General features: G+C 34.8%; 2 protein-coding genes across 4 annotated transcripts; both read right to left on the reverse strand.

Annotated features, from left to right (window-relative positions):
• Positions 1–224: 224 nt before the first annotated feature.
• On the reverse strand, positions 225–1,732 carry LOC111299628 (expansin-A10-like). Its single transcript, XM_022894933.2, has 3 exons — positions 1,472–1,732; positions 1,068–1,356; positions 225–990 (listed from the first exon to the last, which is right to left on the reverse strand). The coding sequence occupies exons 1-3, from the start codon at positions 1,626–1,628 to the stop codon at positions 681–683; spliced, it is 756 nt and encodes a 251-aa protein (XP_022750668.1). The 5' UTR covers positions 1,629–1,732; the 3' UTR covers positions 225–680.
• A 5,841-nt stretch (positions 1,733–7,573) lies between these two features.
• On the reverse strand, positions 7,574–13,691 carry LOC111299627 (polypyrimidine tract-binding protein homolog 1-like). Of its 3 annotated transcripts, none has more exons than XM_022894929.2 (11): positions 13,372–13,691; positions 12,485–12,694; positions 11,562–11,624; positions 11,405–11,478; positions 11,156–11,251; positions 9,917–9,974; positions 9,740–9,844; positions 9,575–9,656; positions 8,507–8,619; positions 8,195–8,261; positions 7,574–8,116 (listed from the first exon to the last, which is right to left on the reverse strand). In XM_022894929.2, exons 1-11 carry the CDS (start codon positions 13,552–13,554, stop codon positions 7,845–7,847), a joined length of 1,323 nt encoding a protein of 440 aa, XP_022750664.1. In that variant the 5' UTR covers positions 13,555–13,691; the 3' UTR covers positions 7,574–7,844. The 3 variants fall into 3 exon arrangements, with proteins under 3 accessions (XP_022750664.1, XP_089603735.1, XP_022750663.1); XM_089747609.1 differs by adding an exon at positions 11,765–11,829 and having other exon boundaries at positions 7,574–8,261; XM_022894928.2 differs by having other exon boundaries at positions 7,574–8,261.
• Between the last annotated feature and the right edge of the window lie 426 nt (positions 13,692–14,117).

The following is a 14,117-nucleotide window of genomic DNA, read 5'->3' on the forward strand; positions in this document are numbered from 1 at the left end:
TGGAAAAAGGAAAGGGACAATGGATTAAGCATTCAAGCTGGATATGTTGGAGGGGGAAAAGGAGCAGCAAAATGCAACAAGCATAGGAAGGAAAGACCATTTCCATCAAATAATAACTCAAAAAGTGTACTTTTTGTCTTTTGTGCAGCACATGCCAGAACCCAAAATAATAGTGATGATGATGATACATACATAACTGATTAACAAAAGTTAAGATCTCTCCATCATCACAAATTGCTGAATCTTCTTATAACATTTCAATAATTGATCAAAAGTAGACAATAACAAAACATTCTTCAGCTAAAAAGAGGATTTTCAGTGGCTTTTCACAAGCAAGAAAAGTGCCTTTTGGCTTGAAAAAAAACGAAACCTTCTACTTCATAATTTGATAGTAAGATTCCCTTTTAGACAGAATCTCACTCATGAATATGCCTCTAAATACGGTCTCTCTCTCTCTCTCTCTCTCCCTTCCCACAGCAGTTACTTCCAGGCTTCAATTCAAAGCCAACAGAACTGCAAAAACTCATAATTATAACCACACAGGAAAGGGCCATTGAAAAATCAATGTTGACCCAAGATTCACCCCTCGTGCTAATATTTTCTAGTACTATAAATTCTTTTTTTTTTTCAACTCACATCAGACATTTTTTTACTGTAATATCATATTTGTTAAAGGGTAGTTAAAACCTAAACTGGCCTCCAGTGTAAGTCTGTCCAAAGGACCAACCGGCTGGAGCAACATTGTAAGAGATGACACTGCGGCCATCACTGGTTGTGACAAGAAAAGAGAGTTTTTGTCCATTAAGGTAAGAATTGCTTTGCCAGTTCTGGCCCCAGTTTCTTGACATTGGCTGCCATCTGGTCCTCGAACCTTTAATGGCTACAGAATGAACGTCCCCAGCACCTCCAACATTGGTGATAAGTACTAAATTGAAGTAGGAATGTCCATTAATTGTGAACCTGATACCCCCATTTCTCCTGCACCTCACCCTGGGAAAACAAAATTTTTTTTGTAATATGAAAGAAAATGTCGAAACATGTTGGTGAAATTAGCCAGTTATGTTTACCTTCTGTAAATTACAGGAACAATACCAGCTCTGTATTGGGCAATGTGTTGAAAAATTGGCTGAGAGAGATCAAAGTGATGATTAGGAGGGTCACACCAGCCTCCTGGAGGACAGAAGTTTGTGGCTGTGACCACAATGGAACCAGGCAGGCACCATTGTGGGTCATTGACACACCTGAGCGCATAGCATGCACCACAGCTCAAGCCATTGTCAAACAATGCAGTGCTCAATGCTGCTGTGTTAACACCATAACCTTGGCTGTATAGGTTTCCATAGCCACAAGCTCCACCTGGAGCAAAACCCAAAATTAAAATTGCATTAAGTAGATACCAAGAACAACATGTCAGACCCAACAAACATACAACAATAAGAAAAAAATGTGATATTTGGATTGTGGAATGTACCCATTGTTCCAGAAGCATCACCACCTCCATAGAAAGTGGCATGAGCATTGATCCAGGGTCCAAGGTATCGATGATGGGCATGATTATTACTTGGAAAACCATGAACAAAGTTGAGAACTGAGAGTAATACAACTACAAGAAACCCCAAATGCCCCATTGCCCTGCATATGAAAAAAATACTCCATAAACAAAAAATTTGTACTAAATTCTAAAACTAATAAAGAAAACAAGCATATTTAAGGACTGCAAAGGCCTTTTTTTTTTTTTTTTTTTTTCATTATGCTGTTATATAGTAAAAAAAGGAAAACTGGAAGAGGAAAGAAAAAGAAGATTAGGACTAGTAAATGAACCTTGAAAGGAGTTGTTTGTGGAAATGAAGTGGAGGAGTTTGAAGGGAATAAATAGAGGGCAGTCAACATCACAACTGACAACCTGACAACCACTGAGCTGTTGGAACCAAGCAACTGCAATAGTGGTTTTTAGGGACTCTTGATTTTGTGGAATCAAATGCAGTATTCATTCATCGCTTTATGCTTAGATTAAGTATCCGTATGAATTCAATTGCATATTTGGTGCGATGCGATTGGATTTATTATATTATAAGTTGAATTTAAATATTAATTTTAATAAAATTTATTTAATATAAATTTTTTAATAAAATTATTTGTTTTAATTGTAATTATAATAATTTTTTTAATGAACGATAAAATTAATTATAATGAAATTAAAAATAATAATAAAAATTATTATAATTACAATTAAAAAAAATATTAAAAAATTTATATTGAATAAATTTAATTGAAATAAAACGATGAATCCAATTGTACCACACTAAAAATCCGGTTAAATCCAAAGGAACACTAAAAAAAAAGCGGTTTTCAAGGCTCAAACCGCGTGGTTTTGAGGGGCTATCCATTGGGGGGCAAACAAGCCATAGATTTTTTAAGTGGGGTTTAAATGAATTTGGCTCAGTTTGAAATCCTTAAGATCACAAGCATAGTATGTTAACAATATTGGATGCATGAGGAAGACAAAAACATAATTGGCTTCATCTAAGAGTGAAAAACTTTGCTACTGTGAAGATTTTTTTTTGGGCCATTAACTGTGCATTGTGAACTTTTTTGACTTGGGGAAGCAGAGATTCAAATCTCGCTCAAAGTGCAACTAAAGGAACTTCTTGAGTTCTTGGGGAATTTTGTAAAAGGGGGATGTGATTATCAATTAAATTATACCATCATGAACTTTTGAAGTTAAAACATGTCTTTCTATGACCATGACGACTTGGTTTAGAGATAGAGATGTCTTAAAATGTTAAGGTGTTTGGTTTAAATTTTGCTGTGAGTGAATTTGATTTAATTTTATGTTGTATTTATTTAATTGTATTTTAATTTTTAATTGATTATTTATTTAATTATTCAATAATTCATGCATCATTCGTGATTATGATTATAATTTATAAATTGGGCCAAATTTAAATATCTAGGAATCAAATGTTATAGCAGCAAAGCACGTAAAGGGGAAGAATGGTAAAAGCAGAAAAATCAGAAGAAACCATAGAAACAAACAAAGAAGTCATGCATGTCAAAACCTGTGGATGGGAATTCTGATTAACCTTAGCTTAAGGGACTATGATTGGTTAGTAAAAAGAATATTTACATCTGGACATCTCCAAAAGCTGCAGAAGTTCTAACTATGAATTTGGGTTATCTCTGGTCACTGTTATTTCAGCATTCACTATTGCCTAGAATTGGTAGCAAAGTCCAAAAGAAAGATAAATTCATCACAGGGGATGGACAGCCAAGCTACTCAGGCTTTGCTTAGCATTGTCACTTTCCCAATTAATAAAGCCTGGCCAGGGACGGATCCAGTTGTTTAGATAGTGTTTATAGATAATTTCAAAGATTAAAAATAAAATTTTAAAAAAAAAATTTCTTGAACATTTTAAAATATTTTTTTAAACATATTTTTCATCTATAAAATTGATAAATGCGTCAATAATCTTTTACATATTATAAATAATTATCTAAAAAAAAAATTTGAATTTGTCACTGAATATGACATAGGATGAATAATTTTGTTTCGATTCAGGATAGATAGAGCAGCTTTTAGGCATATTGGGGACAGATTGTCTTCCCTTGTTTATACTCCTCTCTGTCTACCTTGAACATAGTTTTTCTTGAACAAACCGGTGGTTTTTTCTTCTTTTTGTTTCTTTACCTTTAAAATGACAAGGAAAGTTGATTTTATGCCAAAAGCATGGTAAATCGTACTCAAATTTTAATGATGATTCCATTATATATATCAGTGAACCTAGTAATGAGTAAAAAAGATATACCACTTGGACCAGGCTTGTATACGGAAGCTAGATTTGATTAAAAAAAAAGGAATGAAGCATTAATTTTTTTAGGCGGTAAGTTCCCACAAAAATGGCAATGATAGTTGAATTAGAGCCTAACAAGACTTGGACTGAACCAATGTGAGAGACTAGACAGACAGCTTGCAAATAATGGATGAACCATCTTTCAAAAAATAGGAAGCCTCTAGCAAAATAAATAAATAAGGTCACAGCTTGAAAATAAAGGTAGGATTATAGGATATGAAATTTAAATTTTATATATCATTTTAAAAAAATAATTATATGAGTTAACTAAATTAATCTTTCAATTCGAAAAAATAACCTTTTAAGTTAAAACAAGATTGAATAAGAGTTTTATGCTTTGTATCTTAAAATGCCAACAAAAGATTTTAATCATTTAGAAGAGGGTCACTATGCATTAATTAACTTTTATGAGATAGGAGACAATATCAATGAGAAAACCTATCATATCCACTGTGGGTTCAATCTGTCTAATGTTTACGCTTTGATTCAGATTGAGCATCATCATTCTTCAGCTCAGTAATTGAACTATAAGCTTCCCATGCCAAGTTGAAATAGTGAACAAAACAATTAATTATATTGTGTTTGGTAGGAAGGAAAGGGAGTGGAAAGGAAAATTAAGATGAAATAATGAATACAACAGTCAAACCTGCAGAACCCACCCCCCCCCCCCCCCCCAACCTTCCTTTTCCTTCATTGCCATGCTTGCATGTATAAATAAGCAGACAAATGTTTTAAGCATTCATTTATAAGCAAGGACAAAGAGGATTATACAAAAGTTTTCTTCTTCATCTGTATGGAATTAAGATGGAATTTACCTTGAGTTTGTTGTTGGATCCATGAAAAATAGTTGTACGTATAGCAACGGACAATGACAGTGCCTCATAAACAATTAACATTGATGCATGGCAGCACAAGGGGGGCATGAAATAGACATGGATGGAAGCTTTTAAGTACATGGTACACATAGATGCATGTGCTTATTGATTTCTCTTTTGGTAGGCATGTGGAACCAAATGATGACTCGAGTTCATATCGATAACGACTTAAGCTAATAATTAATGCATGACATCTCCACAACCATGTTATCATGAACAAAATTTAGGACTATGATATTAACAACAATTATTCATCTCTTCAATTAAATTCAACGATTTTTTGAACGAGTTTTCTGAATCATGAAGGAAAATTAAATTGGGAGTAATCAAGATTGATGTTGCAGTGTTTCATGGACCCATGCACGTCATATGCATTTGCTCAACCTTAGTTAATTTTAGGCCAGACAGAAGAGTACATCATATCAGTTATGGCTAACCCCATGTCCAATGCCAGTCTATACTCCTAATATATTGTGATAAAACTTGATGATCAAGAGGTCCCCTCTTCCCCTATGTATCAAAAAATAGACATGACTACTAAGAATAGCCACGGTCCTACGGGGATGTCACAATTGTTCTATTTGAGTATGTGTAGAATATCTGCAATATGAATTCAATATGTTACATATCAACAATTTGAATTGGGCAGTCATGCTTTTTTTCAAGATGTTTTGATGCTTATTTTAAGCTCGCAGAAGTAAGTTGTGATGTGAGGCAAGAAATAGAAAATCAAGTTCAGTCTTTTTTTTTTTTTTAATATATACAAAGCAGGCCAGCAGTCTGGAGAGAGGGGAAAGGATTGTAGTAGGTGCAGGAATTTGAACCTTAGACGTGCATGTTAGATGTCATCTCTTAAAAGTGACTCCTATATGTTAGTTTTCATCTCTTAAAAGCGAATGCATGAATCAATTTAGTTAAGTTTTAAGTTCAGTTAAGTTCAGTTTTCGCAACAGAAAAATTTTGTGTTTTTCCTTGCCTTTGAAGTTTGATGATTGTTTAAAATTAATGTTTGCTGGTAGTTGATCAGTGAGTGAAGATCAAGCTGGCTAACAAATTGTGTGGTAAATATATTCAGGATCTCATCACTTAAGGCTATGCCTTAAATGCTTGAGGTAGTTGATCAGTAAGTGCAGAAAGAAGAAAATGAGGCTAAACATCGTGTGGTAAAATGTTCAGACATGAGGATCTTACATAAGGTTTATGTCCTTTTTGCATGTGGTCTGGTCACCAGCCAACATCAAAAGAAGCAGAAATTTCTGCACGAATGAGATGTGTGACATATTGCAGATGGAGAGCTAATTCAACAGGGTGAGTAAAAGAAAATTTCTTCCCTGCAAACTCACAAAGTGGACCATGCATTTATGCATTAAGAAAAAGTGACAATCACCCAATAGATAAAACATAGTTGAATTGACTCAAAAGGAAATTGGGTCTCCCTACACAAAACTGAAACAATAGAAAGGGAGACTGAATTTTGATTAATTGAACCTCTATGAGAGTCCATCTTTGTACTGAAAACTCCCAAATGAAACTCAGATGCTGAATTTAGTAGTAGATTCCAGTCCATTTCTTTTGTTTTTCTTCTGATTTTTAAATAACCTAATGCTGCACATTATCATAATTGTTGTGATCAAACTATCTTAAAACTTAAACAAAAGAAAAGAAGAAGTGGATCTACCATCAAACCAAGGCTTAGAGAGAAGAGAAGAAATGGATCCCAAAGCAGACATGATGTTTCCTATCAGGTTTTTAAAAGTTGCCGACATCATGAAGCAAAGTAAGATCAATGTTAACTGGCACTTACACTGTCGGTGCCTGAATTAAACTAAAATCTGAAGTTTGACGGGATTTTTTTTTTCTTTTGTTGGTTCTAGGCCTGCTCTTTGCCCTAGATTTTCTGGGGCAAAATAGTGAGTCACTTTCCTTCTGGCGCATCGGTATTCTCTCTACTCTTAGCCAAGAAAAAAACTAGTAGTGGCTGAATATAGGCTTTTGTTTTATAACGCCAAACCATGTGACTCGTCAATATGCAGAGATTGATTGTACAAATATGGAAGCATATGACAGTTGCCAAACACATGCTAATCACATGCCTACAGAGAAATTGACCTCTAGGCCTCCCACTTGCCGTAAAATTGTAGGCCAACAGAGAAGAGTGAGTGATCTTCCAAGATCCCTTTTTTTTTTTTTTTTTTCCTAATAATACCATTACAGAAGTCATCCATTTGACTTATTTTCTGAAAAAGAGAATTTAGTGCAAAGTTTGTTAGTAAAATACTAAATTTTTAATTTTAGTTTCAAATACCAAAAAAGATTGAAAATAAAATTATTTTTCTGTCTGCATTCCAGAGTTTCAAAACCAAAATTGACTGGCCGTTCAACAAGTCAGCTTGAAAATGAAGGACATTTTCCTGGTGAGGAATATTGGAGACGGGCTTGAATCAAAGCTGAAAATGGTGCTGCACCAGTCGAAAGGCATCAGTCATGGCGGCTGATTATATATACTTTTTCCTTCCATTGTGCAGATGAAATGAGACACTCAACATCGAGCGTCTCAAAGCACCAAATTCAGTCGATTTTGCAAGCTATCTCTCAGAGAATGGCTGATGATCATCCAGATGTACCATGTTCTTACTCGGCTAGATTTCGATATGTAATGTTCGAACAAGTACTGTTGTCATTAGATATGTAAAACCTTAAATGACAGTATACCAAAGAAAAGGAAAACGGTGGGGACTGAATATGGTTGGACTTGGAGCAAGGGACCAACATCATTTCAAAATCAAGAGTAACAAAGTATCAATTAACAGAGGGGTGTCCAAAGGCAAAAATTGCTGCGGGACAATATAGCATGAAGGCAGGTCTTTTTAAGTTTTACATTAATTTACCAATTCATTTTGAATGTAGGCTCCTTTTACATCAGTGATATGGTGATGGTTTCAGAAAGATAAAAGACCCAAAAAAAAAAAAAAAAAATTCAGAGCAACAAAACTTGTAACTTCAATCATAAAGGCCCAGAGATCTGAGCATGAAGAGATCCAGTTGGCAAATCTTTACCAGAAATAAATGATGGAAAGACCAGCGGCTCATTTGAATTCACAAGGGGAAAAGGCACATATCATTGACCATAATAAGGAGGCTGACCCGGCACTGGTGCACCACCTGGTCTAACATTAACCCCTGGCTGCGGCATTCTCATGGAAGACACACCGGGTTGTGAATAGGGTGATGAACCAGCTGGTGTTGCAGCGTTGACATATGTAGGAATTAAGGATGCTTGATATGTTTGACTAGGAAAAGTCCCAGGAACTGATCCATAAGGTGGTCTAGCCTGTAAATTTGGATCCCAAGCTGGAACTTGTCCAGCAGGGGGTTGAGCCTGCATTGCAGCTGAAGCTGCATTGTCAGTACCAGGGTACAATGGTGCACTCTGAGGATTGTGCCAAACATTTGGAGAGGCAGCCATACCAGGAACTTGTGTTGCAAGCAGACTTGGGTCTGAGATTGTGTAATCTCTACTTTTATCACTGTAAGCCTGTGGCAAAAGATGAAATAATCAGAGAATCACACTGCGTGTTTGTCAAGACAAATAATAGAAGTAATTTAGCAGGCAAGGGTGGTAATAAAGTGTCAAGAAGCATACATTTTAAGGACCAAATCTTTTTTCGATCAAGAACGGATCCCCTTATCTTCTAACCCCCTTATCTTCTAAGTACGTCTTTAATTTATTTTTCTTTATTTTTTTCTCATGAACATTAACTCAAAAGCACATAGTTATACCTTTACATTGAGATCAGTATGACGAGAGTATGATAGATGAAGCTTACAATAGCCACCATCATATATGCAGTGTCCCTCTAAGGATTCTTTGGCGACAGCTGCGGTTGTAACATCTGAACATAACAACTTCTACATCAGTAAAGTCTATCAAAATACATCTCTAACAAATTAGAACTTGAATTGCAAAAAAGTTAATTTTTCATGCTGTAAGATAGATGTCCAACAGTCCTCAACCTTGAGACTTTCAACTTGTGGGTCTCAAGATCAAATCTTTGGGAAGAGCAGGTGCAGAAAGAAACAAATATCCCACAATCCTCAGAAATGGAACAAATTTCAAATGAAAAGAAACAAAGCCAAGCCAAGAGCTTTGCAGCAAATTTAAAATTCCACATAATATAGACACACACTTTCACATGAAAACAAGAAAAAGGAACAAATATTTGCATCAAATTTAAAATTCCACATTAAATTAGATCTGCTTTGCTTTTACTTGTGGTGGTCACTGCCACCAGGAACATCAAAGAACTCAACTTAGAGCAGCTTCTGTGTGTAGAAAACTTTACAAGACCACAGATAAAAGCAACTATATCTCCACAAACCGGTTTTTATTCATAAAGAACAAAATATATGTCATATTTCTTCAAATCAAAGAACAGTTTAAAAAAAATTTAAAATTGCATTCAACAAAACAATGGAGCACTTCAGTGAGGTAGATGCCTTCTGCATCTCTTGTCTATGGGAAAAAAGAGACAGGGCACCAAAAACTGTGCATCTTAACAAAGTCCCCTCCCTAAGAGGTCGCAAAGCACTTGCAATGTCTGGCCTTCCATTAGGGCCTAGGTCCTCCCTTGACAACGAAATAAAATTAATGAAAATATAACAAAGTACCCTATGGAGGTGAATTTCTAGAAGCAAGGAGAGAAATGACGAAAGAAAAGAACCAAACTAAATTCTCCAAGTCAATCCTTGCATGGAAGGATAAAGGGGTACCGATAGATAAGGGATGAATTACCAAAGACGTACTTAAAACAATTAAAAATCCATGAGATGAAAGCATACAAAGCATACCAGGATATTGAATTAGTGCCTGAGTTCCACCATTTTTCTCAAATATTGCAATCTTTTGGACTGTGCCAAATGCAGAGAATACCTACAATAATCAATAAGTATAACAACTTTCAAGCAATGAACTGGTATTTTTCATGTCAACGGAGTTGCAATACAATGTCTTACCGTGTAAAGAACATCAACTGTCACAGCATACTGCATATTTTCAATTGAAGCAAGTAGCACATTACTCTGAGGTTCTTGCTTTTTTCCATCTGGACCAACTACCGGCTGGAAATAACAGCATATTAGTGAACACCCAACAATAAAAACAGGTGAAATATTTGTAAATGAAAACGCTACCTGCATAAGTCCCTCCATCGCAGTAGGATTTACAGGAAGGTATGGATTGGTATAGTCCCTACAAAGTGTTAACATAATCATAATGTCTAATGTAAACATTACACAGAAGGTACACATGCATAGCCTAATGTCAAAATAGAAATTTGCATTTAGTCAAGATAAATAACTTATATGGGTAATAAAGTAATGATATTGCAAATGGATATACAAGATGACATAAAAGATTATGGGTTCAAATCCAAACCCATCATGTTTGACAGCAATAGCAGATTAAGCCATAAATGGGCGTCCAGCTGGTTTCAATTATATAGAAAAGAGTATCTCAAATGCCTTCAAAGGTAGGCCAATCTAATACTTTTAACTTAATTACACCCAACTTTCTGAATGCTACGGTCTTGAATTTGGCCAATGCTTCCACGAAACAATTCCATAAATGTTCTAATAGAAGCAACCGACAATCACATTTTTTATGAAGTGCCACTCAAATGATAACAATGAGTATTAAATGGAGGAAAATTAGATCTATGAACACATTGCCTTTTCCACCACAATCAACTAGTTTCTCATGCCAATTTGCAATACACTCACCCACTCTCGTTATACAAGATAAACGAATCTCATTGTAGAGAATTATTATGACTTCAAAATACTATGAAACGAATGACATTCTACAATGACTAGTTGCTTAGCTATAAAATAAATAATTTGCAAACATAAAACGGTCAGCAGAAGCATCTACTCCAAATACAATGTTTGCAATGAAAACACTAAACAAGCTTAGAAGCAATATTCAAACCTGAAATCAGATTAATATTACCCTACTAGCATGTTACAGGATACGCTCCAATGTTCCAGTCAATACTAAAAACTAATTTGTATGAATTCATTTGAATGCAGAAAAGGGGGAGGTCTCCACTCATGGTACCACCAAAGGCACCAAAGTGGCAATTCCACAATCAACATATAAAAAAATGCAATTATATTGAGATTTGCAAACGCATGGAACTATGGACCAAAGATTAAGAAAATTACTAAGAGGCCATGACAACACATCTGTGTGCTGACTACCAGGCTTCACTAACACCCTAAATAACAAAAAGCACACATCGATTAGCAACATATCAAATGCCAAAATAAATATTTAGCAGAAATATTACTTAAGCTTTTAGGAATGAACATGATCAAACATTGATGAACTTCAAAATAGAAAATAACTTTATATTTCGGGTTCAGTTTTACCTGCTCCGATGAGACTGAAACTTGATATTCAGATCAGTGTGTGCAGAATACGAGATTCGCAGGTGACAAGAAGTAACATGATCAGGAAGCAAGTACCTAAATTCAAATATCATGATAAAACATTACAACAATCAATATGAAAAATAGAAATAAGTGACGTGAGAGAGGTGAGGAAACCAAGTGTGCATGTGAATTTGGGACTAGAGAAAGTGCACATGTTAAAGGAGGACACAAGGGAGCAGTACATACCTTGGAATACTTCTCCCATCCAACGCATTCCTGGCTGAAGATGCAGTTTCAGCATCAGTGAATTGGATTAACGCCTGCCAACATTTTTCATAAAAATGAGCATGATATTGAACGACACACAATCTCCAAAGACCCAAATGCATTTTTGACATCTCACCTGGAATCCAGCGGCTTTTTCAAAAGTAGCAATTTTGTGCACAAAACCAAATGCAGAAAATACCTGAAACAACATTTAATCAGATGTGATTACAAATCACAAATACAGATAAAACAAACACTAGAAAACATCACAAACATTGGATGATAGAAACATCTTTCTTAGAAAATCCAAATGAATGAGAAATAAGAGCAGAATGACACCTGTAAATACATGCCTCAAGATAGAGCTTAGAAAGGAGTATGACGTACATGACAATATTTCCAAACTGTCTCAAACAAAAGAATCTAAATAAGATGCATAACCGTCTTTGATTCAACTGATTTCAATCAAAATGTTGCTATCTCTTTATATGTAAAAGAACAAGAAAAGATAACAGTTTAATTCATTTCAGATCTATAAGAAGTGACCCTGTAATCTCCAACAGAAAACCATACTCCTTACAAAAACAGTTTAAGAACATCAAGTATCCCTCGCCAGACACATAACAAATGACACAAGGCTAGATAAAACTGACACTTTCACCATATGGTACCTTTAACTTCAGAGGTCTATACCTAATAAGCTCAATCATCTGTTGAATGGATGAGATTTCTTCAATTCTCTATATCATAGTTTGCAATTCCTTAAAAAGTATGCTCATTTACAGCAACAGTTAACAAGATTTTGACACGACTTAAAATAGGCCACTTTTAGAAGTAGAAATACAAGATACCTTCATTTAATCATACAAATATGCTCCTTATTCTGGAGCAAGAATCATCCAACACTTCAAGCTCCTTATACAAATATCAAAAGCCCCTAAGCATAGATAGGCTTTAACACTCTTACACTACCATTCTATAGCAGCAATGTTATAGAGAACCTGTAATAAATGATACCATTTAATTAACAAAATGCATACACCAGCAATATGCACTTACCAAATGAATAGTCTCAATGGTCACGTCGTTAGCTTCCACACCCTCAATGGTGACCAGCAACACATTTCCTGGGGTATCTCCAGGACTCTTGTTGTTGACAATTTCATGTCTGTTTGAATATTGAATATAAACAGTTTTTCCACGAACCTGTGCTGGTTCTGACGATGAAGCATAGTATGAAACCATCGAAATAGCCTGATTTAAGTCTACCTGCAAATAAAAGTAACACCTTTTATTAAAAGAAAACTGTGACTGATCACCCTTTAGAAAACTATCTAAATTTCATCATTTGAAATTAACCCATCAAAATTTAAATAAAGAAAAGAGGAACAGGAGCAAAAAGTTCAGATTTTTACCATAAGCCCATGACTAATCATCTTTGACCAAACACAATAAACCATCAATCCAACACAAATCGAGAAATTCTAATTGGCAGTTAACACATCAAAGTTTACATTTGCAAAATGAGAACAAAAATTTTAAAAATCAGATTTTTAACAAAAGCACAAGACTAAATTAACCTTAACTTAACACAGTGAAACAAAGGCATTGCTTTCCCAAAAAAAATAAATAAATAATTTGCATTTCTGCATTGGCCTATCAAATTTACATTGCGAAATAACAAAAGCTGTAACAAAATCAGATTTTTACCATGTCAAACAAAGAAAACAAATCATCACCCCAGAAAACTCAGGATTTTCAAGCATCACTTCCCCCAAAAAATAAATAAATAATTTTCAATTCAGCAATTAGCCCATCAAATTTACACTTCAAAAAACCAAAAAAGCAAACCATCAGTAAGTAATTAACCTTAACCTAAAACAAAGTAATCTATAAATTATAAAATATAAAAAATATAAAAAAACCTGACGGATTTAGAAGCTTACGAATTCAACAAAAGCTTGGTTTCGATTGGCGCCGACATTGCACTTAGTGTTAACGATCTTCCCAAAGGGTTTACAAAGCTCGACGAGTTCCTCTTCCGTACACTCCCATGGGAGATTACGGAGATGGAGGACCTTCGATGGCGTCTGGGTATAACGGAACTGGGGTTGGCCCGACGTTGACATCAAGGGTTTCTGAAAACAGAAGTGTTTGTTTGGATAGAAAATACGGGAATTTTCTTGGAAAATTTTATATTTTCGATGGAAAGCCGATTTTCTAAGTTCGTAAGATTTGGTAGTTTTGTTAGATTGACGTCAATGTTACGGAATATTCGTCAGACTGGTAAGGGTATAACAAGAGGAGATGGTCCATTTACTAATTTGCCCTTGTTTAGGTTAGTGGAGTATTTATGATTATATTTTTAGACAAGGGTGTTATTGACAATTAATAAAAGTTGTATTAATCTTTTGCTATACTAAAACATAAATTTTTTATAATCTATAACTCTATATTAAAACTGTTCCCTTAAGGTGACAAGAAAACAGCTAAGCAATGTAAATCAAAACAACTGAGTTAAATTTAAAAAAAAATAGATGGAATTAAGGGTTAATTTTGACAATAAGCTTCAAGATCCATAAGCTTTTCCAAAAACTTAAATTAGAAGCTTTTCTAAAAGCTTTCATTGAAGCATGTAGAGTAATAGTATCTTTTCTCCGTTTCACCTTTTTTAATTCGTCATTATTGATCT

This window comes from Durio zibethinus, chromosome 18, assembly GCF_047325235.1.
Source record: "Durio zibethinus cultivar Kanyao isolate XHJ-2024 chromosome 18, ASM4732523v1, whole genome shotgun sequence".
NCBI classification, from domain to species: Eukaryota; Viridiplantae; Streptophyta; class Magnoliopsida; order Malvales; family Malvaceae; genus Durio; species Durio zibethinus.